This window comes from Oncorhynchus keta, chromosome 19 (genome assembly GCF_023373465.1).
Source record: "Oncorhynchus keta strain PuntledgeMale-10-30-2019 chromosome 19, Oket_V2, whole genome shotgun sequence".
NCBI classification, from domain to species: Eukaryota; Metazoa; Chordata; class Actinopteri; order Salmoniformes; family Salmonidae; genus Oncorhynchus; species Oncorhynchus keta.
The window spans coordinates 87,051,549-87,075,280 of record NC_068439.1 but is presented as its reverse complement, the minus strand read 5'-3'; the positions used below and the strand labels follow the sequence as shown (position 1 = coordinate 87,075,280).

Below are 23,732 nucleotides of genomic sequence, written 5' to 3'. Positions count from 1 at the left end.
CCACAGCACAACACAACCACAGCACAACACAACCACAGCACAACACAACCACAACCACAACACAACCACAGCACAACACAACCACAACCACAACACAACCACAGCCACAACACAACCACAACCACAACACAACCACAGCCACAACACAACCACAGCACAACACAACCACAGCACAACACAACCACAACCACAACACATCCACAGCACAACACAACCACAGCACAACACAACCACAACCACAACACAACCACAGCCACAACACAACCACAGCACAACACAACCACAACACAACAACACCACAACAACACAACCATAACACAACCATCATACAAACACAACTCAAACATAACACAACCATAACACAACACAACACAACATACCACAACCATAACATATCCACAACCCAAACACAACACAACCACAACACAAAACAACAATCATGCAAACACAACCACAACACAACCATCATACAACCACAACACAACCATTATAACTCATCATGGAAATGAAATGTAAACAAAAACTAAGCAAAGTATTCATCAGTAATACTATCACTATGAGGACTGATATAATAATGAAGAAAGCAAGGGAAAAGAAGGAGAGTTGATAAACTAATGATAAACAGAAATATGCAGATGGAGGGACAGACAGAAAGGAGAATAACCTTGATAAGGAGGAAGAGTTGACTGAGACAGCCCAGCAGCGAGAGAAGAGACTGTAGAACACAGTCATCCATATCGACTGACTAGGGAGGAGGGAGGGAGAGAGAGAGGGAGGGCGAGGGGGAGGGGAGAGAGAGACGGAGGAGGGAGGGGGAGAGACGGAGGGAGGGAGGGAGAGGGAGACGGAGGGAGGGAGGGGATACGGAAGGGAGGGGAGAGAGAGGGATGGGAGAGAGAGACAGAGGGAGGGAGGGAGAGAGAGAGGTAGGGAGACGGAGGAGGGAGGGGAGAGGAGGAAGGAGATGAGGGAGAGGAGGGAGAGAAGAAAAAGAGGGGAAAGGAAGGGAGAGGGAGGGAGGGAGGGGGAGGGAGGGAGAGAGAGACGGAGGGAGGGAAGAGAGAGAGGGAGGGGGAGAGGGAGGGAGAGAGAGGGAGGGGCGAGAGGGAGGGAGAGAGACGGAGGGAGGGAGGGGAGGGGAGACGGAGGGAGGGAGGGAGATAGGGAGGGAGATGAGGGGATGGGAGAGAGAGACAGAGGGAGGGGAGGGAGAGAGGGAGGTAGGGGAGACGGAGGGAGAGGGGAGAGGGAGGGAGGGAGATGAGAGGGAGAGGGAGAGAGAAGAAAAAGAGGGAGGGGAAAGGGAGAGGGAGGGAGGGAGAGGGAGGAGAGAGAGAGGGAGGGAGGGAAGAGAGGGAGGGAGGGGAGGGGAGGGAGAGGAGGGAGGGAGGGAGGGAGGGAGGGAGGGAGGGAGGGAGGGAGGGAGAGAGAGGGATGGGAGAGAGAGACAGAGGGAGGGAGGGGAGAGAGAGAGGTAGGGGAGACGGAGGGAGAGGGAGAGGGAGGGAGGGGAGATGAGGGAGAGGGGAGAGAGAAGAAAAAGAGAGGGAGGGGAAAGGGAGAGAGGGAGGGAGGGGAGACGAGGGAGAGGGAGGGAAAGGGAGGGAAAAGGGAGAGAGGGAGGGAGGGGAGACGAGGGAGAGGGAGGGAAACGGAGGGGAGAGGGAGAGAGGAAGGGGAGAGAGAGAGAGGGAGGAGAGACGAGGGAGAGGGGAGAGAGAGGGAGGGAGATGAGGGAGAGGGGAGAGAGAAAAAAAGGGAGGGAGGGGAGAGGGAGAGAGGGGAGGGGAGAGGGAGAGAGGGGGGGAGGGGAGAGAGGGAGGAGAGACGAGGAGAGGGAGGAGAGATGAGGGGAGAGGAGAGGAGGGAGATGAGGGATTGGGGAGAGAGAAGAAAAGGGAGGGAGGGAGAGGGAGAGAGGGAGGGGAGGGAGGGAGGGGAGACGAGGGAGAGGGAGGGAAACGGAGGGGGAGGGGAGAGGGAGAGAGGGAGGGAGAGAGAGAGAGGGGAGAAAGAGGGGAGGGAGCGAGAGGGAGGGAGGGGAGGCGAGAGAGGTAGAGGGAGGGGTGATGAGGGAGACGAGGGAGAGGGGAGAGAGGGGAAACAAAGGAGGGAGGGGGATGAGGGAGAAAGGGGAGACGGAGGGAGGGAGGGGGGAGTCGGAGGAAGGAGAGGGAGGAGTCGGAGGAGGGGAGGGAGAGGGGGAGACGGCGGGGAGAGGGTGGGGAGACGGAGGGAGGGTAGAGAGGGAGGGGAGACAGAGGGAGGGTAGAGAGGGAGAGGAGAGAGTGATGGTAGAGAGGGAGAGGAGAGAGGAATGGAGGTAGGGGACAGAGAGGGAGGAAAGAGGAATGGAGGGAGGGACGGAAAGGATGGGTCGAAAGAAAGAAGAGGGAGAAAGAGAACAGTTAAAGGAATCCACAGGCAGCAAAATAAAGGAAGGCAGGAAGGAAGGAAGGCAGGAAGGCAGGAAGGCAGGAAGGCAGGAAGGCAGGAAGGCAGGAAGGCAGGAAGGAAGGAAGGAAGGAAGGCAGGAAGGCAGGAAGGCAGGAAGGCAGGAAGGCAGGAAGGAAGGAAGGCAGGAAGGAAGGAAGGCAGGCAGGAAGGAAGAAGCATGTTTTTCACTAGTTATTATTAGGATCATATTCTGAGGACAATACAAAGGAGATGTTTTTTTCTTCTTCGTGTTTTCGTCTGTTGACGGCAAAGATCTTGGTAGGTTCCATCAATGATCTGACGGATCACGGCGGTCATCTTGGTGATTGTCTTGGTAACCAGTTGGGTGGTGCTGTGGTCCTCTCCATCCAACAGTCTCCTGTACTCTGAGATCTCCGTCTCCAGGCGGGTCTTAAGGTCTAGCAGATGGTGCCATGGAGCTGGGAGAGCTGGTCCTTCAGACTCGTCATCGTGCTCTGGAGCCCCGCCGGGCCCATCTGTGCAGAGTAGCGGTTCTGGATGTCTGTCAGGGTGGGTGCACTCCAGACAATAGTGTGTGATTGCAATTTGGGGTATTTCTGCATGTGGGCATTCCTCTATCTGCAGTGCCCGAGAGGAGGGGGGGCGAGGTACACGGTCTACTGGTATCCTAGCTATATTTAGCTACTTATCTCCTCCCACCTACTATATACTTACAATGTCTTTGTTTGTCGTCTCTCTATTGAACCAATCAACCCTTCTATGGGGACGGGGAGTTGTAGTTCACCCTTCGGTGTCAGACTCGGCTTCGGTGTCAGGCTCGGCTTCGGTGTCAGGCTCGGCTTCGGTGTGTCAGGCTCGGTGTCAGGCTCGGCCGTGTCAGGCTCGGCACCAGTGTCAGGCTCGGCCGGTGTCAGGCTCGGCACAGGCCAGGTGTCAGGCTCGGCTTCGGTGTCAGGCTCGGCTTCGGTGTCAGGCTCGGCCGGTGTCAGGCTCGGTGTCCGGTGTCAGGCTCGGCCTTCTTAGTGTAGGCTCCCTGGCCGGTGTCAGGCTCAGCTTCGGTGTCAGGCTCGGGTGTCAGGCTCGACCCGGTGTCAGGCTCGTCACAATGTCCTCTTAGTTGTAGAGCTTTCCCTGGTAGTGGTGTTCAGATACTCAGATTCACCAGCTTTGTCTGAGATGCGATTTCTTCCTCCCACCTTGTGTCTTTAGTCAAAGTTCCCACTTTTCCATGGCGTAGCTGCAGACTGAATCTTTCTGGTCTCGGTCACCTCGTGTTGAGTCACTTGTTCAATCCGTTAATGTGCTGGACTTACCATTTTCAGCACTGATTGTCGCTCCACACTTTCTGATCTGATATTATTAATTATTAGCGAGTCCTTTAAGCACTCTGGTCGGAAAGGCAGTTCCATCACATTGACATGCTCGTCTGAGCTAATTAGGGGCTTAGTTAATGTGCAACAGACACGAAAAATCATCATCTCATTAGAAAACTGAAATCACATTCATATCTTAACACAAATAGTTTCATTGTTCTTCATATCGTATTAACATCCTATTGGATGGAAACTTGACAGCTGGAATGTGTTTCCTTCCTAGGTTACAGTCTTCTCACACAGTTTTTAATGACATCACAAAATGAAAAGCAATATGACAGGATTATTCTTTAGATCCCCACGGTCCATTCTTAACCTAACCCTTACCTTATCTATTAAATATTGTCTCATATTCACTGTCTTCAGAAAACAGGTTTTGGCGGCAAGAGTATCTCTCTCTACACACAGCACAAGAAAAGACCATTTTGGGGCACACAATTTTATGACTGGGTCTTAAGGTGTCAAAACCGACACAACTCCCCACTCTCCTCTCCTGTAGGTCTGTCTATCTGTCAGCCATGTTCCAAGCTGGTCTGGCTATCTGTCAGCCATGTTCCAAGCTGGTCTGTCTATCTGTCAGCCATGTTCCAAACTGCTGGTCTGTCTATCTGTCAGCCATGTTCCAAACTGGTCTGTCTATCTGTCAGCCATGTTCCAAGCTGGTCTGTCTATCTGTCAGCCATGTTCCAAGCTGGTCTGTCTATCTGTCAGCCATGTTCCAAGCTGGTCTGTCTATCTGTCAGCCATGTTCCAAGCTGGTCTGTCTATCGTCAGCCATGTTCCAAGCTGGTCTGTCTATCTGTCAGCCATGTTCCAAGCTGGTCTGTCTATCTGTCAGCCATGTTCCAAGCTGGTCTGGCTATCTGTCAGCCATGTTCCAGGCTGGTCTGTCTATCTGTCAGCCATGTTCCAAGCTGGTCTGGCTATCTGTCAGCCATGTTCCAAGCTGGTCTGTCTATCTGTCAGCCATGTTCCAAGCTGGTCTGGCTATCTGTCAGCCATGTTCCAAGCTGGTCTGTCTATCTGTCAGCCATGTTCCAAGCTGGTCTGTCTATCTGTCAGCCATGTTCCAAGCTGGTCTGTCTATCTGTCAGCCATGTTCCAAGCTGGTCTGGCTATCTGTCAGCCATGTTCCAAGCTGGTCTGTCTATCTGTCAGCCATGTTCAAGCTGGTCTGTCTATCTGTCAGCCATGTTCCAAGCTGGTCTGTCTATCTGTCAGCCATGTTCCAAGCTGGTCTGGCTATCTGTCAGCCATGTTCCAAGCTGGTCTGTCTATCTGTCAGCCATGTTCCAAGCTGGTCTGGCTATCTGTCAGCCATGTTCCAAGCTGGTCTGTCTATCTGTCAAGCCATGTTCCAAGCTGGTCTGTCTATCTGTCAGCCATGTTCCAAGCTGGTCTGTCTATCTGTCAGCCATGTTCCAAGCTGGTCTGTCTATCTGTCAGCCATGTTCCAAGCTGGTCTGGTCAGCCATGTTCCAAGCTGGTCTGTCTGTCAGCCATGTTCCAAGCTGGTCTGTGTTCTATCTGTCAGCCATGTTCCAAGCTGGTCTATCTGTCAGCCATGTTCCAAGCTGGTTGTCTATCTGTCAGCCATGTTCCAAGCTGGTCTGTCTATCTGTCAGCCATGTTCCAAGCTGGTCTGGCTATCTGTCAGCCATGTTCCAAACTGGTCTGTCTATCTGTCAGCCATGTTCCAAGCTGGTCTGGCTATCTGTCAGCCATGTTCCAAGCTGGTCTGTCTATCTGTCAGCCATGTTCCAAGCTGGTCTGTCTATCTGTCAGCCATGTTCCAAGCTGGTCTGTCTATCTGTCAGCCATGTTCCAAGCTGGTCTGTCTATCTGTCAGCCATGTTCCAAGCTGGTCTGTCTATCTGTCAGCCATGTTCTGTCAGCCATGCTGGTCTGTCTATCTGTCAGCCATGTTCCAAGCTGGTCTGTCTATCTGTCAGCCATGTTCCAAGCTGGTCTGTCTATCTGTCAGCCATGTTCCAAGCTGGTCTGTCTATCTGTCAGCCATGGTCTGTCTATCTGTCAGCCATGTTCCAAGCTGGTCTGTCTATCTGTCAGCCATGTTCCAAGCTGGTCTGTCTATCTGTCAGCCATGTTCCAAGCTGGTCTGTCTATCTGTCAGCCATGTTCCATGGTCTGTCTATCTGTCAGCCATTCCAAGCTGGTCTGTCTATCTGTCAGCCATGTTCCAAGCTGGTCTGGCTATCTGTCAGCCATGTTCCAAGCTGGTCTGGCTATCTGTCAGCCATGTTCCAAGCTGGTCTGTCTATCTGTCAGCCATGTTCCAAGCTGGTCTGTCTATCTGTCAGCCATGTTCCAAGCTGGTCTGTCTATCTGTCAGCCATGTTCCAAGCTGGTCTGTCTATCTGTCAGCCATGTTCCAAGCTGGTCTGTCTATCTGTCAGCCATGTTCCAAACTGGTCTGTCTATCTGTCAGCCATGTTCCAAACTGGTCTGTCTATCTGTCAGCCATGTTCCAAACTGGTCTGTCTATCTGTCAGCCATGTTCCAAGCTGGTCTGTCTATCTGTCAGCCATGTTCCAAGCTGGTCTGGCTATCTGTCAGCCATGTTCCAAGCTGGTCTGTCTATCTGTCAGCCATGTTCCAAGCTGGTCTGTCTATCTGTCAGCCATGTTCCAAGCTGGTCTGTCTATCTGTCAGCCATGTTCCAAGCTGGTCTGTCTATCTGTCAGCCATGTTCCAAGCTGGTCTGGCTATCTGTCAGCCATGTTCCAAGCTGGTCTGTCTATCTGTCAGCCATGTTCCAAGCTGGTCTGTCTATCTGTCAGCCATGTTCCAAGCTGGTCTGTCTATCTGTCAGCCATGTTCCAAGCTGGTCTGTCTATCTGTCAGCCATGTTCCAAGCTGGTCTGTCAGCCATGTTCCATGGTCTGTCTATCTGTCAGCCATGTTCCAAGCTGGTCTGTCTATCTGTCAGCCATGTTCCAAGCTGGTCTGGCTATCTGTCAGCCATGTTCCAAACTGGTCTGTCTATCTGTCAGCCATGTTCCAAGCTGGTCTGTCTATCTGTCAGCCATGTTCCAAGCTGGTCTGTCTATCTGTCAGCCATGTTCCAAGCTGGTCTGTCTATCTGTCAGCCATGTTCCAAACTGGTCTGGCTATCTGTCAGCCATGTTCCAAGCTGGTCTGTCTATCTGTCAGCCATGTTCCAAGCTGGTCTGTCTATCTGTCAGCCATGTTCCAAACTGCTCTGGCTATCTGTCAGCCATGTTCCAAACTGCTCTGTCTATCTGTCAGCCATGTTCCAAGCTGGTCTGGCTATCTGTCAGCCATGTTCCAAGCTGGTCTGTATCTGTCAGCCATGTTCCAAACTGGTCTGGCTATCTGTCAGCCATGTTCCAAGCTGGTCTGTCTATCTGTCAGCCATGTTCCAAGCTGGTCTGTCTATCTGTCAGCCATGTTCCAAGCTGGTCTGGCTATCTGTCAGCCATGTTCCAAGCTGGTCTGGCTATCTGTCAGCCATGTTCCAAGCTGGTCTGGCTATCTGTCAGCCATGTTCCAAACTGGTCTGGCTATCTGTCAGCCATGTTCCAAACTGGTCTGGCTATCTGTCAGCCATGTTCCAAGCTGGTCTGTCTATCTGTCAGCCATGTTCCAAGCTGGTCTGTCTATCTGTCAGCCATGTTCCAAACTGGTCTGTCTATCTGTCAGCCATGTTCGAACTGGTCTGTCTATCTGTCAGCCATGTTCCTGGCACATTTGATCCTCACCCAGGAGAGAGTCATGACACCCTGTTGGTATTGTTGATCTAGACAGGCTGAACTATAACATGACCCTAATGGTATTGTTGATCTAGACAGGCTGAACTATAAAATGACCCTGATGGTATAGTTGATCTAGACAGGCTGAACTATAACATGACCCTGATGGTATTGTTGATCTAGACAGGCTGACTATAACATGACCCTAATGGTATTGTTGATCTAGACAGGTTGACTATAACATGACCCTGATGGTATTGTTGATCTAGACAGGCTGAACTATAACATGACCCTGATGGTATTGTTGATCTAGACAGGCTGACTATAACATGACCCTGATGGTATTGTTGATCTAGACAGGCTGACTATAACATGACCCTGATGGTATTGTTGATCTAGACAGGCTGAACTATAACATGACCCTGATGGTATTGTTGATCTAGACAGGCTGAACTATAACATGACCCTGATGGTATTGTTGATCTAGACAGGCTGACTATAACATGACCCTGATGGTATTGTTGATCTAGACAGGTTGACTATAACATGACCCTGATGGTATTGTTGATCTAGACAGGCTGAACTATAACATGACCCTGATGGTATTGTTGATCTAGACAGGCTGAACTATAACATGACCCTGATGGTATTGTTGATCTAGACAGGCTGACTATAACATGACCCTGATGGTATTGTTGATCTAGACAGGCTGAACTATAACATGACCCTGATGGTATTGTTGATCTAGACAGGCTGACTATAACATGACCCTGATGGTAATTGTTGATCTGACAGGCTGACTATAACATGACCCTGATGGTATTGTTGATCTAGACAGGCTGAACTATAACATGACCCTGATGGTATTGTTGATCTAGACAGGCTGAACTATAACATGACCCTGATGGTATTGTTGATCTAGACAGGCTGACTATAACATGACCCTGATGGTATTGTTGATCTAGACAGGCTGAACTATAACATGACCCTGATGGTATAGTTGATCTAGACAGGCTGAACTATAACATGACCCTGATGGTATTGTTGATCTAGACAGGCTGAACTATAACATGACCCTGATGGTATTGTTGATCTAGACAGGCTGAACTATAACATGACCCTGATGGTATTGTTGATCTAGACAGGCTGACTATAACATGACCCGATGGTATTGTTGATCTAGACAGGTTGACTATAACATGACCCCGATGGTATTGTTGATCTAGACAGGCTGACTATAACATGACCCTGATGGTATTGTTGATCTAGACAGGCTGACTATAACATGACCCTGATGGTATTGTTGATCTAGACAGGCTGAACTATAACATGACCCTAATGGTATTGTTGATCTAGACAGGCTGAACTATAACATGACCCTGATGGTATTGTTGATCTAGACAGGTTGAACTATAACATGACCCTGATGGTATTGTTGATCTAGACAGGCTGACTATAACATGACCCTGATGGTATTGTTGATCTAGACAGGTTGAACTATAACATGACCCTGATGGTATTGTTGATCTAGACAGGCTGAACTATAACATGACCCTGATGGTATTGTTGATCTAGACAGGCTGACTATAACATGACCCTGATGGTATTGTTGATCTAGACAGGCTGAACTATAACATGACCCTGATGGTATAGTTGATCTAGACAGGCTGACTATAACATTACCCTGATGGTATTGTTGATCTAGACAGGCTGACTATAACATGACCCTGATGGTATTGTTGATCTAGACAGGCTGAACTATAACATGACCCTGATGGTATTGTTGATCTAGACAGGTTGACTATAACATGACCCTGATGGTATTGTTGATCTAGACAGGCTGAACTATAACATGACCCTGATGGTATTGTTGATCTAGACAGGCTGAACTATAACATGACCCTGATGGTATTGTTGATCTAGACAGGCTGAACTATAACATGACCCTGATGGTATAGTTGATCTAGACAGGTTGACTATAACATGACCCTGATGGTATTGTTGATCTAGACAGGCTGAACTATAACATGACCCTGATGGTATTGTTGATCTAGACAGGCTGAACTATAACATGACCCTGATGGTATTGTTGATCTAGACAGGCTGAACTATAACATGACCCTGATGGTATAGTTGATCTAGACAGGCTGACTATAACATGACCCTGATGGTATTGTTGATCTAGACAGGCTGAACTATAACATGACCCTGATGGTATTGTTGATCTAGACAGGCTGAACTATAACATGACCCTGATGGTATAGTTGATCTAGACAGGCTGACTATAACATGACCCTGATGGTATTGTTGATCTAGACAGGCTGAACTATAACATGACCCTGATGGTATTGTTGATCTAGACAGGCTGAACTATAACATGACCCTGATGGTATTGTTGATCTAGACAGGCTGACTATAACATGACCCTGATAGTATTGTTGATCTAGACAGGCTGAACTATAACATGACCCTGATGGTATTGTTGATCTAGACAGGCTGAACTATAACATGACCCTGATGGTATAGTTGATCTAGACAGGCTGACTATAACATGACCCTGATGGTATTGTTGATCTAGACAGGCTGAACTATAACATGACCCTGATGGTATTGTTGATCTAGACAGGTTGAACTATAACATGACCCTGATGGTATTGTTGATCTAGACAGGCTGAACTATAACATGACCCTGATGGTATTGTTGATCTAGACAGGCTGACTATAACATGACCCTGATAGTATTGTTGATCTAGACAGGCTGAACTATAACATGACCCTGATGGTATTGTTGATCTAGACAGGCTGAACTATAACATGACCCTGATGGTATTGTTGATCTAGACAGGCTGACTATAACATGACCCTGATGGTAATTGTTGATCTAGACAGGTTGACTATAACATGACAATGATGGTATTGTTGATCTAGACAGGTTGAACTATAACATGACCCTGATGGTATTGTTGATCTAGACAGGTTGACTATAACATGACCCTGATGGTATTGTTGATCTAGACAGGCTGAACTATAACATGACCCTGATGGTATTGTTGATCTAGACAGGCTGAACTATAACATGACCCTGATGGTATTGTTGATCTAGACAGGCTGAATTATAACATGACCCTGATGGTATTGTTGATCTAGACAGGCTGACTATAACATGACCCTGATGGTATTGTTGATCTAGACAGGCTGAACTATAACATGACCCTGATGGTATAGTTGATCTAGACAGGCTGACTATAACATGACCCTGATGGTATTGTTGATCTAGACAGGCTGAACTATAACATGACCCTGTTGGTATTGTTGATCTAGACAGGCTGAACTATAACATGACCCTGATGGTATTGTTGATCTAGACAGGTTGACTATAACATGACCCTGATGGTATTGTTGATCTAGACAGGCTGACTATAACATGACCCTGATGGTATTGTTGATCTAGACAGGCTGAACTATAACATGACCCTGATGGTATTGTTGATCTAGACAGGCTGACTATAACTGATAACATGACCCTGATGATGGTATAGTTGATCTAGACAGGCTGAACTATAACATGACCCTGATGGTATTGTTGATCTAGACAGGCTGAACTATAACATGACCCTGTTGGTATTGTTGATCTAGACAGGCTGAACTATAACATGACCCTGATGGTATTGTTGATCTAGACAGGCTGAACTATAACATGACCCTGATGGTATTGTTGATCTAGACAGGTTGAACTATAACATGACCCTGATGGTATTGTTGATCTAGACAGGCTGACTATAACATGACCCTGATGGTATTGTTGATCTAGACAGGCTGAACTATAACATGACCCTAATGGTATTGTTGATCTAGACAGGCTGAACTATAACATGACCCTGATGGTATTGTTGATCTAGACAGGTTGAACTATAACATGACCCTGATGGTATTGTTGATCTAGACAGGCTGACTATAACATGACCCTGATGGTATTGTTGATCTAGACAGGCTGAACTATAACATGAACTATAACATGACCCTGATGGTATTGTTGATCTAGACAGGCTGACTATAACATGACCCTGATTATATTGTTGATCTAGACAGGCTGAACTATAACATGACCCTGATGGTATTGTTGATCTAGACAGGCTGACTATAACATGACCCTGATGGTATTGTTGATCTAGACAGGCTGACTATAACATGACCCTGATGATATTGTTGATCTAGACAGGCTGAACTATAACATGACCCTGATGGTAATTGTTGATCTAGACAGGTTGACTATAACATGACCCTGATGGTATTGTTGATCTAGACAGGCTGACTGTAACATGACCCTGATGGTATTGTTGATCTAGACAGGCTGAACTATAACATGACCCTGATGGTATTGTTGATCTAGACAGGCTGAACTATAACATGACCCTGATGGTATTGTTGATCTAGACAGGCTGAACTATAACATGACCCTGATGGTATTGTTGATCTAGACAGGCTGAACTATAACATGACCCTGATGGTATTGTTGATCTAGACAGGCTGACTATAACATGACCCTGATGGTATTGTTGATCTAGACAGGCTGACTATAACATGACCCTGATGGTATTGTTGATCTAGACAGGCTGAACTATAACATGACCCTGTTGGTATTGTTGATCTAGACAGGCTGAACTATAACATGACCCTGATGGTATTGTTGATCTAGACAGGCTGAACTATAACATGACCCTGATGGTATTGTTGATCTAGACAGGTTGAACTATAACATGACCCTGATGGTATTGTTGATCTAGACAGGCTGACTATAACATCACCCTGATGGTATTGTTGATCTAGACAGGCTGACTATAACATCACCCTGATGGTATTGTTGATCTAGACAGGCTGAACTATAACATGACCCTGATGGTATTGTTGATCTAGACAGGTTGGCTGGCTGGCTCCTAGCTAACGTTAGCTGGCTGGCTCCCGAGCTAACGTTAGCTGGCTGTCTCCCTAGCTAACGTTAGCTGGCTGGCTCCCTAGCTAACGTTAGCTGGCTGGCTCCCTAGCTAACGTTAGCTGGCTGTCTCCCTAGCTAACGTTAGCTGGCTGGCTCCCTAGCCAACGTTAGCTGGCTGTCTCCCTAGCTAACGTTAGCTGGCTGGCTCCCTAGCTAACGTTAGCTGGCTGTCTCCCTAGCTAACGTTAGCTGGCTGTCTCCTAGCTAACGTTAGCTGGCTGTCTCCCTAGCTAACGTTAGCTGGCTGTCTCCTAGCTAACGTTAGCTGGCTGTCTCCCAGCTACCGTTAGCTGGCTGGCTCCCTAGCTAACGTTACGTGTATGACGTTATTATTCATATCCCAGAACCGTTTGCTTTGCTAGGTAGAGCCTACTGTTAGCTAGCTCCCAGCAGATTCATGTAGTGTAGTGGCTCGTTAGCTAACATGGCGTGTGTGATCTTACACACCGTTTACCTTGCTAGGGTCATTGTTTACGTTGCTAGGGTCATTGTTTACCTTGCTAGGGTCATTGTTTTACCTTGCTAGGGTCATTGTTTACCTTGCTAGGGTCATTGTTTACGTTGCTAGGGTCATTGTTTACCTTGCTAGGGTCATTGTTTACCGAGCTAGGGTCATTGTTTACCGAGCTAGGGTCATTGTTTACCTTGCCTGGGTCATTGTTTACCTTGCCTGGGTCATTGTTTACCTTGCCAGGGTCATTGTTTACCTTGCTAGGGTCATTGTTTACCGAGCTAGGGTCATTGTTTACCTTGCTAGGGTCATTGTTTACCTTGCTAGGGTCATTGTTTACCTTGCTAGGGTCATTGTTTACCTTGCTAGGGTCATTGTTTACCTTGCTAGGGTCATTGTTTACCTTGCTAGGGTCATTGTTTACCTTGCTAGGGTCATTGTTTACCGAGCTAGGGTCATTGTTTACCTTGCTAGGGTCATTGTTTACCGAGCTAGGGTCATTGTTTACCTTGCTAGGGTCATTGTTTACCGAGCTAGGGTCATTGTTTACCTTGCTAGGGTCATTGTTTACCTTGCTAGGGTCATTGTTTACCTTGCTAGGGTCATTGTTTACCTTGCTAGGGTCATTGTTTACCTTGCTAGGGTCATTGTTTACCTTGCTAGGGTCATTGTTTACCTTGCTAGGGTCATTGTTTACCGAGCTAGGGTCATTGTTTACCTTGATAGGGTCATTGTTTACCTTGATAGGGTCATTGTTTACCTTGATAGGGTCATTGTTTAAGCTAAAGTGTACAACACCCGTTGAATATGGTCGGTGTCTCTAGTGGTCTGTCCAGGTTTTCGCTGGTCTCTAGTGGTCTGTCAGGTTTTCGCTGGTCTCTAGTGGTCTGTCCAGGTTTTCGCTGGTCTCTAGTGGTCTGTACTTTGATATCTTGCTGGTAGTGGTCTGTAGGGGTCTGTAGTGGTCTGTACTGGTCTGTAGTGGTTTGTACTGGTATGTACTAGTCTGTAGTGGTTTGTACTGGTATGTACTAGTCTGTAGTGGTCTGTAGTGGTATGTAGTGGTCTGTAGTGGTATGTACTAGTCTGTAGTGGTCTGTAGTGGTATGTACTAGTCTGTAGTGGTCTGTAGTGGTATGTACTAGTCTGTAGTGGTTTGTACTAGTCTGTAGTGGTCTGTAGTGGTATGTACTAGTCTGTAGTGGTCTGTACTAGTCTGTAGTGGTATGTACTAGTCTGTAGTGGTCTGTAGTGGTACCTTAAGATCTTGCTGGTAGTGGTCCATCATGGCCAGCTTGTCGGTTGTCTCTCTCTCCAGAGTGTCTGGTGGTCCTTCAGCCTCCGACAGACCACGCCCTTCTCCGCAACGCTGCCACCTACAGAGGTCATTGCCACAGCTACCAACACAGGTCAGAGGTCATGGAGATCAGCACAGAGTTCAAGGTTGAAAGAATGTTGAGAGCAGTGTGTGTGTGTGTCTGTGTCTGTGTCTGTGTGTGTGTGTGTGTGTGTGTGTGTGTGTGTGTGTGTCTGTGTCTTACCAGGGATGTTGTTGCAGCCCATGTTCTTGAGTCTCTCTGTCAGTCTCTGTTGCTGTGGAACCAACTGACACAGTTTCCTCTGGTAGTCCTATTGTACACAGACACACATGTATTTATAGTAACCTATAGCTGGCTGGCTCCCTGGAGCCCACTATCCTATGGTGTTGGAGGACAGAAGAGAGACACGTGTTTATTGTACAGTACCAGTATTGCTGTAAACCTTATTTTTTATTTTGGAGGGATGGACGTATTGAGGGGTGGTGGAGGAGGGGTGGTGGTGGAGGGGATGGACGTATTGAGGAGGAGGGGTGGTGGTGGAGGGATGGACGTATTGAGGGGAGGAGGGGTGGTGGTGGAGGGATGGGCGTATTGAGGAGAGGGGGTGGTGGTGGAGGATGGGACGTATTGAGGGGAGGAGGGTGGTGGTGGAGGGATGGACGTATTGAGGGAGGAGGGGTGGTGGTGGAGGGATGGACGTATTGAGGAGAAGGAGGGTGGTGATGGAGGGATGGACGTATTGAGGGGAGGAGGAGGTGTAGTGGAGGGATGGACGTATTGAGGGGAGGAAGGGGTGGTGGTGGAGGATGGGCGTATTGAGGAGGAGGGTGGTGATGGAAAGATGGACGCATTGGAGGGGAGGAGGGTGGTGGTGGAGGGATGGACGTATTGAGGGGAGGTGGTGGTGGAGGGATGGACGTATTTAGGAGAGGAGGGGTGGTGGTGGAGGGATGGACGTATTGAGGAGAGGAGGGGTGGTGGTGGAGGGATGGACGTATTGAGGGGAGGAGGGGGTGGTGGTGGAAGGGATGGGCGTATTGAGGGGAGGAGGGGTGGACGTATTGAGGGGGATGAGGGAAGGAAGGGTGGTGGAGGGATGGGACGTATTGAGGGGAGGAGGGGTGGTGGTGGGGATGGGACGTATTGAGGGGAGGAGGGGTGGTGGTGGAGGGATGGGCGTATTGAGAGGAGGAGGTGGGCAATATTGAGGAGAGGAGGGGTGGGCGCATTGAGAGGAAGGAGGGGTGGAGCGTATTGAGGAGGAGGGGTGGTGGTGGAGGGATGGACGTATTGAGGAGGAGGGGGGCGTATTGAGGGGAGGAGGGGTGGTGGTGGAGGATGGACGTATTGAGAGAGGAGTGAGGGATGGACGTATTGAGGAGGAGGAGGGGTGGTGGTGGAGGGATGGACGTATTGAGGGGAGGAGGGGTGGTGGTGGAGGGATGGACGTATTGAGGGGAGGAGGGGTGGTGATGGAGGGATGGACGTATTGAGGGGAGGAGGGGTGGTGGTGGAGGGATGGACGTATTGAGGGGAGGAGGGGTGGTGGTGGAGGGATGGACGTATTGAGGAGGGGTGGTGATAGAGGGATGGACGTATTGAGGGGAGAGGGTGGACAATAGGGACGTATTGAGAGGAGAGATGGACGTATTGAGGAGGAGGGGTAGGTAGTAGAGGGATGGACAATTGAGAGGAAAGGTGGACAATATTGAGGAGAAGGAGGGGTGGTAGTGGAGAGGACGTATTGTAATGAGGAGGTGGTGGTGAGGGATGGACGTATTGAGGGAGGAGGGTGGTGGTGGAGGGATGGAGCGTATTGAGGAGGAGGATGGACGTGAGAGGGGAGGAGGGGTGGGCGATTGAGGAGAGGAGGTGGTGATGGAGGGATGGACGTATTGAGGAGGAGGGAGGGGTGGTGGAGGGATGGACGTATTGAGGGGAGGAGGGTGGGCGTATTGAGGGGAGGAGGGGTGGTGATGGAGGGATGGACGTATTGAGGAGGAGGAGGGTGGTGATAGAGGATGGACGCTATTGAGAGGAGGGGTGGTGGAGGGATGGACGTATTGAGAGGAGGGATGGGACGTATTGAGAGGGGGAGGAGGGTGGTGGTGGAGGATGGACGTATGGAGGGGAGGAGGATGGGCGTATTGAGGGGAGGGGTGGTGGTGAGGATGGACGTGATGAGGAGAGGAGGGGTGGTGGTGGAGGGATGGACGTATTGAGGGGAGGAGGGGTGGTGGTGGAAGGGATGGACGTATTGAGAGGAGGATGGACGTATTGGAGGGAGGAGGGTGGACGTATTGAGAGAGGAGGGGTGGTGGTGGAGGGATGGACGTATTGAGGGAGGAGGGGTGGTGGTGGAGGGATGGACGTATTGAGGGGAGGAGGGATGGACGTATTGAGAGGAGGGGTGGTGGTGGAGGATGGACGTATTGAGGGGAAGGAGGGGTGGTGATGGAGGGATGGACGTATTGAGGAGGAAAGGGTGGTGATGGAGGGATGGACGTATTGAGGGAGGAGGGGACGTATTGAGGAGGAGGAGTGGTGGAGGGATGGACGCATTGAGAGAGAGGAGGGGTGGTGGTGGAAGGATGGACGTATTGAGGAGAGGAGGGATGGACGTATTGAGGGGAGGAGGGGTGGTGGTGGAGGGATGGACGTATTGAGGAGAGGAGGGGTGGTGGTGGAGGATGGACGTATTGAGGGGAGGAGGATGGGCGCATTGAGGGGAGGAGGGTGGTGGTGGAGGAGGGATGGACGCATTGAGGAGAAGGGGTGGTGGTGGAGAGGATGGAGCGTATTGAGGAGAGGGGAGGGGTGGTGGTGGAGGATGGACGTATTGAGGAGAGGAGGGGTGGTGGAAGGAGATGGACAGTATTGAGGAGAGGAGGGGTGGTGATGGAGGGATGGGCGTATTGAGGGGGGAAGTGGTGATGGAGGGATGGACGTATTGAGGGAGGAGGTGGTGATGGAGGGATGGGCGCATTGAGAGAGGAGGGAGTGGTGGTGGAGGGATGGACGTATTGAGGAGAGGAGGGTGGTGGTGGAGGGATGGACGCATTGAGGAGAGGGAGGTGGTGGTGGAGAGGATGGACGTATTGAGGGAGGAGGGGTGGTGGTGGAGGATGGACGTATTGAGGGAGGAGGGATGGACGTATTGAGGAGGAGAGGTGGTGGTGGTGGAGGGATGGACGTGAGAGAGGAGGATGGACGTTGAGGGAGGAGGGGTGGTGGTGGAGGGATGACGTGAGGAGGAGGGGTGGTGGTGGAGGATGGACGTATTGAGGGGGAGGAGGGGTGGTGGTGGAGGGATGGACGTATTGAGGAGAGGAGGGTGGTGGTGGAGGGATGGGCGTATTGAGGGGAGGGGGTAGTGGTGGAGGGATGGACGTATTGAGAGGAGGAGGGTGGTGGTGGAGGATGGACGTAATGAGGGGAGGAGGGGTGGTGATGGAGGGTGGTGGAGGGATGGACGTATTGAGGAGGAGGGGTGGTGATGGAGGTGGTGGTGGAGGGATGGACGTGAGGAGGAGGGATGGACGTATTGAGGAGAGGAGGGGTGGTGGTGGAGGGATGGACGCATTGAGGGGAGGAGGGGTGGACGTATTGAGGAGAGGAGGGGTGGTGGTGGAGGGATGGACGTATTGAGGAGGAGGGGTGGTGGTGGGAGGGATGGACGCATTGAGGGGAGGAGGGTGGTGGTGGAGGGATGGACGCATTGAGGAGAGGAGGGGTGGTGGTGGAGGGATGGACGCATTGAGGGGAGGAGGGGTGGTGGAGGGATGGACGCATTGAGGAGAGAGGAGGGGTGGTGGTGGGAGGGATGGACGTGAGGAGAGGAGGGGTGGTGGTGGAGGATGGACGCATTGAGGGGAGGAGGTGGTGGTGGAGGGATGGACGCAGTATTGAGGAGGAGGGGTGGTGGTGGAGGGATGGACGTATTGAGGGAGGGAGGGGTGGTGGTGGAGGGATGGACGTATTGAGGGGAGGAGGGTGACGCATGGACGCATTGGGCAGGGAGGAGGATGGACGCATTGAGGGGAGGAGGGTGGTGGGAGGGATGACTTATTGAGGAGGAGGGATGGACAATTGAGGAGAGGAAGGGGTGGTGGTGAGGGATGGACGTATGAGGAGAGGAGGGTGGTGGTGGAGGGATGGACATGAGATGAGGAGAGGAGGGGTGGTGATAGAGGGATGGGACTATTGAGGGGAGGGGGAGGCACGTATGTGGCACGCATTGAGGAGGGGATGGACTTGTATTGAGGGGAGGAGGGTGGTGGTGGAGAAGAGGATGGACAGATTGAGGGAGGAGGGATGGACGCATTGAGAGAGGAGGGGTGGTGGTGGAGGGATGGACGTATTGAGGAGAGGAGGGTGGTGGTGGAGGGATGGACGTATTGAGGAGAGGAGGTAGTGGAAAGGATGGACAATATTGAGGGGAGGAGGGATGGACGTATTGAGGGGAGGAGGGGTGGACGTATGAGGAGAGGAGGGGTAATGATGGAGGGATGGACGATTGAGGGAGGAGGGTTGGTGATGGAAAGGGATGGACAGTATTGAGGGGAGGAGGGTTATGATGGAGGGATGGACGTATTGAAGGAAGAAGGGGTGGTGGTGGAAGGATGGACAAAGGAGGGAGGAGGGATGGACGCATTGGAGGGGAGGGGTGGACGTATTGAGAGAGGAGGAGGTGGTGATGGAGGGATGGACGTATTGAGGGAGGAGGGCGACGTATTGAGGGGAGGAGGGGTGGTGATGGAGGGATGGACGTTGAGGAAGGAGGGGTGGTGATAGAGGGATGGACAAGGGGAGGAGGGGTGGTGGTGGAGGGATGGACGTATTGAGGAGGGATGGACATCATTGAGGGAGGAGGGGTGGTGGAGGGATGGACGTATTGAGGAGAGGAGGGTGGTGGTGGAGGGATGGAGCGTGTGAGGGAGGAGGGATGGACGTATTGAGAGGAGAGGGGTGGTGATGGAGGGATGGACGATTGAGGGGAGGAGGGATGGACGTATTGAGGGGAGGAGGGGTGGGCATTGAGGAGAGGAGGGGTGACGTAATGAGAGGAGAGGAGGGGTGGACGTATTGAGAGAGGAGGGGTGGTGGTGGAGAGGATGGACGGGCATTGAGGGGAGGAGGGTGGTGGGAGGGATGGACGCGTATTGAGGGGAGGAGGATGGATATGTGGTGGTGGAGAGGAGGGTGGTGGTGGAGGGATGGACGCATTGAGGGGAGGAGGGGTGGTGGTGGAGGGATGGACGCATTGAGAGAGAGGAGGGGTGGACGTAATGAGGGAGGAGGGGTGGTGGTGGAGGGATGGACGTATTGAGAGAGGAGGGGTGGTGGTGGAGGGATGGGCGTATGAGGGAGGAGGGGTGGTGGTGGAGGGATGGACGTATTGAGGGGAGGAGGGTGGTGGTGGAGGGATGGACGTGAGAGGAAGGAGGGGTGGACGTATTGGAGGAGGAGGGGTGGTGGTGGAGGGATGGACGTATTGAGGGGAGGAGGTGGTGGTGGAAGGGATGACGTATTGAGGGAGGAGGGGTGGTAGTGGAGGGATGGACGTATTGAGGGGGGAGGGACGTGGATTGAGGGGAGGAGGGGTGGTGGTGGAGGGATGGACGTATTGAGGAGAGGAGGGGTGGTATGTATGGAGGGATGGACATGTGAGGGAGGAGGGGTGGTGGTGGAGGGATGGACGATTGAGGGGAGGAGGTGGTGGTGGAGGGATGGACGCATTGAGGAGAGGGTGGTGATGGAGGATGGACTCGTTGAGGGGAGGAGGGGTGGTGGTGGAGGGGATGACGTTGAGGGGAGGAGGGGTGGTGGTGGAGGAGGATGGACGTGGGGAGGAGGGGTGGTGGTGGAGGGATGGACGTATTGAGGAGGAGGGGGTGGTGATGGAGGGATGGACGTATTGAGGAGAGGGGTGGTGGTGGGGATGGACGATTGAGGAGGAGGAGGTGGACGTATTGAGAGAAGGAGGTGGTGGTGGAGGATGACGCATTGAGAGAGGAGGGGTGGTGATGGAGATGATGGACGTACTGGGAGGAGGGGGTGGTGGTGGAGGGATGGACGATTGAGGAGAGGAGGATGGACGTATTGAGGAGAGGAGGGGTGGTGGAGGGATGGACGATGAGAGGAAGGGGTGGTGGTGGAGGGATGGACGTATTGAGGGGAGGGATGGACGTATTGAGGGAGGAGGTGGTGATGGAGGGATGGACGATTGAGGGAGGAGGGTGGTGGTGGAGGATGGACGTATTGAGGGAGGAGGGTGGTGGTGGAAGGGATGGGCGTATTGAGGAGAGGAGTGGTGATGGAGGGTGGTGGTGGAGGATGGACGCATTGAGGAGAGGAGGGTGGTGGTGGGAGGGATGGACGCATTGAGAGGAGAGGAGGGGTAATGATGGAGGGATGGACGTGAGGGGAGGAGGGGTGGTGGTGGAGGGATGGACCATTGAGGAGAGGGGGGGTGGTGATGGAAGGGATGGACGTATTGAGGGGAGGAGGGGTGGTGGTGGAGGGATGGACGTATTGAGGAGGAGGGTGGTGGTGGAGGGATGGACGTATTGAGGAGAGGGGTGGTGGTGGAGGGATGGGCGTATTGAGGAGAGGAGGGATGGACGCATTGAGGAGAGGAGGGCAGGTGGTGGAGGGATGGACGCATTGAGGAGGAGGAGGGGTGGTGGAGGGATGGACGATTGAGAGAAGGGAGGGGTGGTGGTGGAGGATGGACGTATTGAGGGGAGGGTGGGGGTGGAGGATGGGCAATATTGAGGGAGAGGTGTGGGAGGAGGATGGACCATTGAGGGAAGGGACTGATGGAGGGATGGGCGTTGAGGAGGAGGTGGTGAAAGGATGGACGTATTGAGGGGAGGAGGGGTGGTGGTGGAGGATGGACGTAATGGAGGGAGGAGGGTGGTGGTGGAGGAGGATGGACGTATTGAGGAGGAGGGTGGTGGTGGTGGATGGGATGACCAGAGGGGAGGAGGGGTGGTGGAGGGATGGACGTATTGAGGGGAGGAGGGGTGGTGATGGAGGGATGGACGTATTGAGGAGAGGAGGGTGGTGGTGGAGGGATGGACAATTGAGGGAGGAGGGGTGGTGGTGGAGGGATGGACGCATTGAGGGGAGGAGGGAGTAGTGAGTGGAGGGATGGACGTATTGAGGGGGAGGGGTGGTGGTGGAAGGGATGGACGATTGAGGGGAGGAGGATGGACGTGGTGAGTGAGGAGGGATGGACGTATTGAGGAGAGTGAGGGGGATGGGCGTAGGAGAGGAGGGATGGGCGTATTGAGAGAGGAGGGGTGGTGGTGGAGGGATGGACGTATTGAGAGAGGAAGGATGGCGTGAGGAGAGGAGGGGTGGTGGTGGAGAAGATGGACGATTGAGGGAGGAGGGTGGTGGTGGAGGGATGGACGTATTGAGGAGGAGGAGTGGTGGTGGAGGATGGACGTATTGAGGGAGAGGGTGGTGATGGAGGGATGGACGTATTGAGGGGAGGAGGGGTGGTGGAGGGATGGACGCATTGAGGAGAGGAGGGGTGGTGATGGAGGGATGGACGTATTGGAGGGAGGAGGTGGTGATGGAGGATGGACGTATTGAGGGGAGAAAGTGATGGGAGGGATGGGCAATAATGAGGGAAGGGGTAAATGGAGGAGCGTATGAGGAGAGGAAGGTGGTGGTGGAGGATGGACGTATTGAGGGAGGAGGGGGGTGGAGGATGACCGTATTGAGGGGAGGAGTGGTGGTGGAGGATGGACGTATTGAGAGAAGGAGGTGGTGAATGGAGGATGGGCGTATTGAGGAGGAGGGAGGGGTGGTGGTGGGAGGGATGGACGTATTGAGGGAGGAGGATGGACGTATTGAGGAGAGGAGGGTGGTGGTGGAGGGATGGGCGTATTGAGGGGAGGAGGTGGGGCAATGGAGGGATGGACGCATTGAGGGGAGGAGGGTGGTGGTGGAGGGATGGGCGTATTGAGGGGAGGAGGATGGACGCATTGAGGGAGGAGGTGAGGCAATAATGAGGAGAGGAGGGTGGTGGTGGAGGGATGGGCAATATTGGAGGAGAGGGGTGGTGGTGGAGGGATGGACGTATTGAGGGAGGAGGGATGGACGTATTGAGGAGAGGAGGGTGGTGGTGGAGGGATGGACGTATTGAGGAGAGGAGGGTGGTGGTGGAGGGATGGACGATTGAGGGGAGGGTGGTAGTGGAGGGATGGACGTTGAGGGGAGGAGGGATGGACGTATTGAGGGAGGAGGGGTGGACGTGTGAGAGGAGGGGTGGTAGTGGAGGATGGACGATTGAGGGAGGAAGGGTGGTGGTGGAGGGATGGACGTATTGAGGGGAGGAGGGTGGTGATGGAGGGATGGACGTATTGAGGAGGGAGGTGGGACGTATTGAGGAGAGGAGGGTGGACGCATTGAGGAGAGGAGGGGTGGACGTATTGAGGGAGGAGGGTGGTGATGGAGGGATGGACGCATTGAGGAGGAGGGGTGGACGTATTGAGAGAGGAAGGAGTGGTGGTGGAGGGATGACGTAATGAGGAGGAGGAGGGGTGATGATGGAGGGATGGACGCATTGAGGAGAGGAAGGGTGGTGGTGGAGGATGGGCGATTGAGGGAGGAGGGATGGACGTATTGAAAGAGAGGAGGGGTGGTGGTGGAGGGATGGACGTAATAAGGAGAGGAGGGGTGGTGGTGGAGGGATGGACGTATTGAGGGGGAGGAGGGATGGACGTATTGAGGAGGAGGGGTGGTGATGGAGGGATGGACGTATTGAGGAGAGGAGGGGTGGTGGTGGAGGATGGTTGAGGGAGGAGGATGGACGTATTGAGGAAGGAGGTGAGTGGTGGAGGGATGGACGTATTGAGGAGGAGGGTGGTGATGGAGGGATGGACGGAGGGAGGGTGGGATGGAGGGATGGACGCGTGAGGGGAGGAGGGGTGGATGGACGTTGGAGGGAGGAGGGGTGGTGATGGAAAGGAGGGATGGACGATTGAGGGGAGGAGGGATGGAGTGGTGAGGGGACGTGAGAGGAGGTGAGAGGATGGACGTATTGAGGAGAGGAAGGGGTGGTGGTGGAGGGATGGACGGAGAGAGGAGGAGGCATGGTGGAGGGATGGACGTATTGAGGAGGAGGGGTGGGTGGTGGAGGGATGGACGATTGAGAGGAGGAGGGGTGGTGGTGGAGGGATGGACGTATTGAGGGAGGAGGGGTGGTGGAGGGATGGACGTAATGAGGAGGAGGGGTGGTGATGGAGGATGGACGTATTGAGAGAGGAGGGATGGACGTATTGAGGAGGAGGTGGTGGTGGAGGGATGGACGTATTGAGGAGGAGGGGTGGTGATGAGGATGGACGTATTGAGGAGGAGGGATGGACGCATTGAGGAGGAGGGAGGTGGTGGAGGGATGGACGTATTGAGAGAGGAGGGTGGTGGTGG

The 23,732-nt window shown here is 52.4% G+C and overlaps 1 protein-coding gene across 9 annotated transcripts in view; it reads right to left on the bottom strand.

Annotated features, from left to right (window-relative positions):
- The window catches only part of LOC118381393 (intersectin-2-like), a 278,177-nt gene that overhangs the window by 161,023 nt on the left and 93,422 nt on the right, over window positions 1-23,732 (bottom strand). For 2 of the 9 annotated variants that reach the window (XM_052471715.1, XM_052471717.1), the window contains exon 16: window positions 14,511-14,598. The exons of the other annotated variants lie outside the window; for them this stretch is intronic. In XM_052471715.1, coding sequence (XP_052327675.1) covers window positions 14,511-14,598 — 88 coding nt within the window. The remainder of the gene's footprint in view (window positions 1-14,510; window positions 14,599-23,732) is intronic. 9 annotated transcript variants of the gene reach the window in all.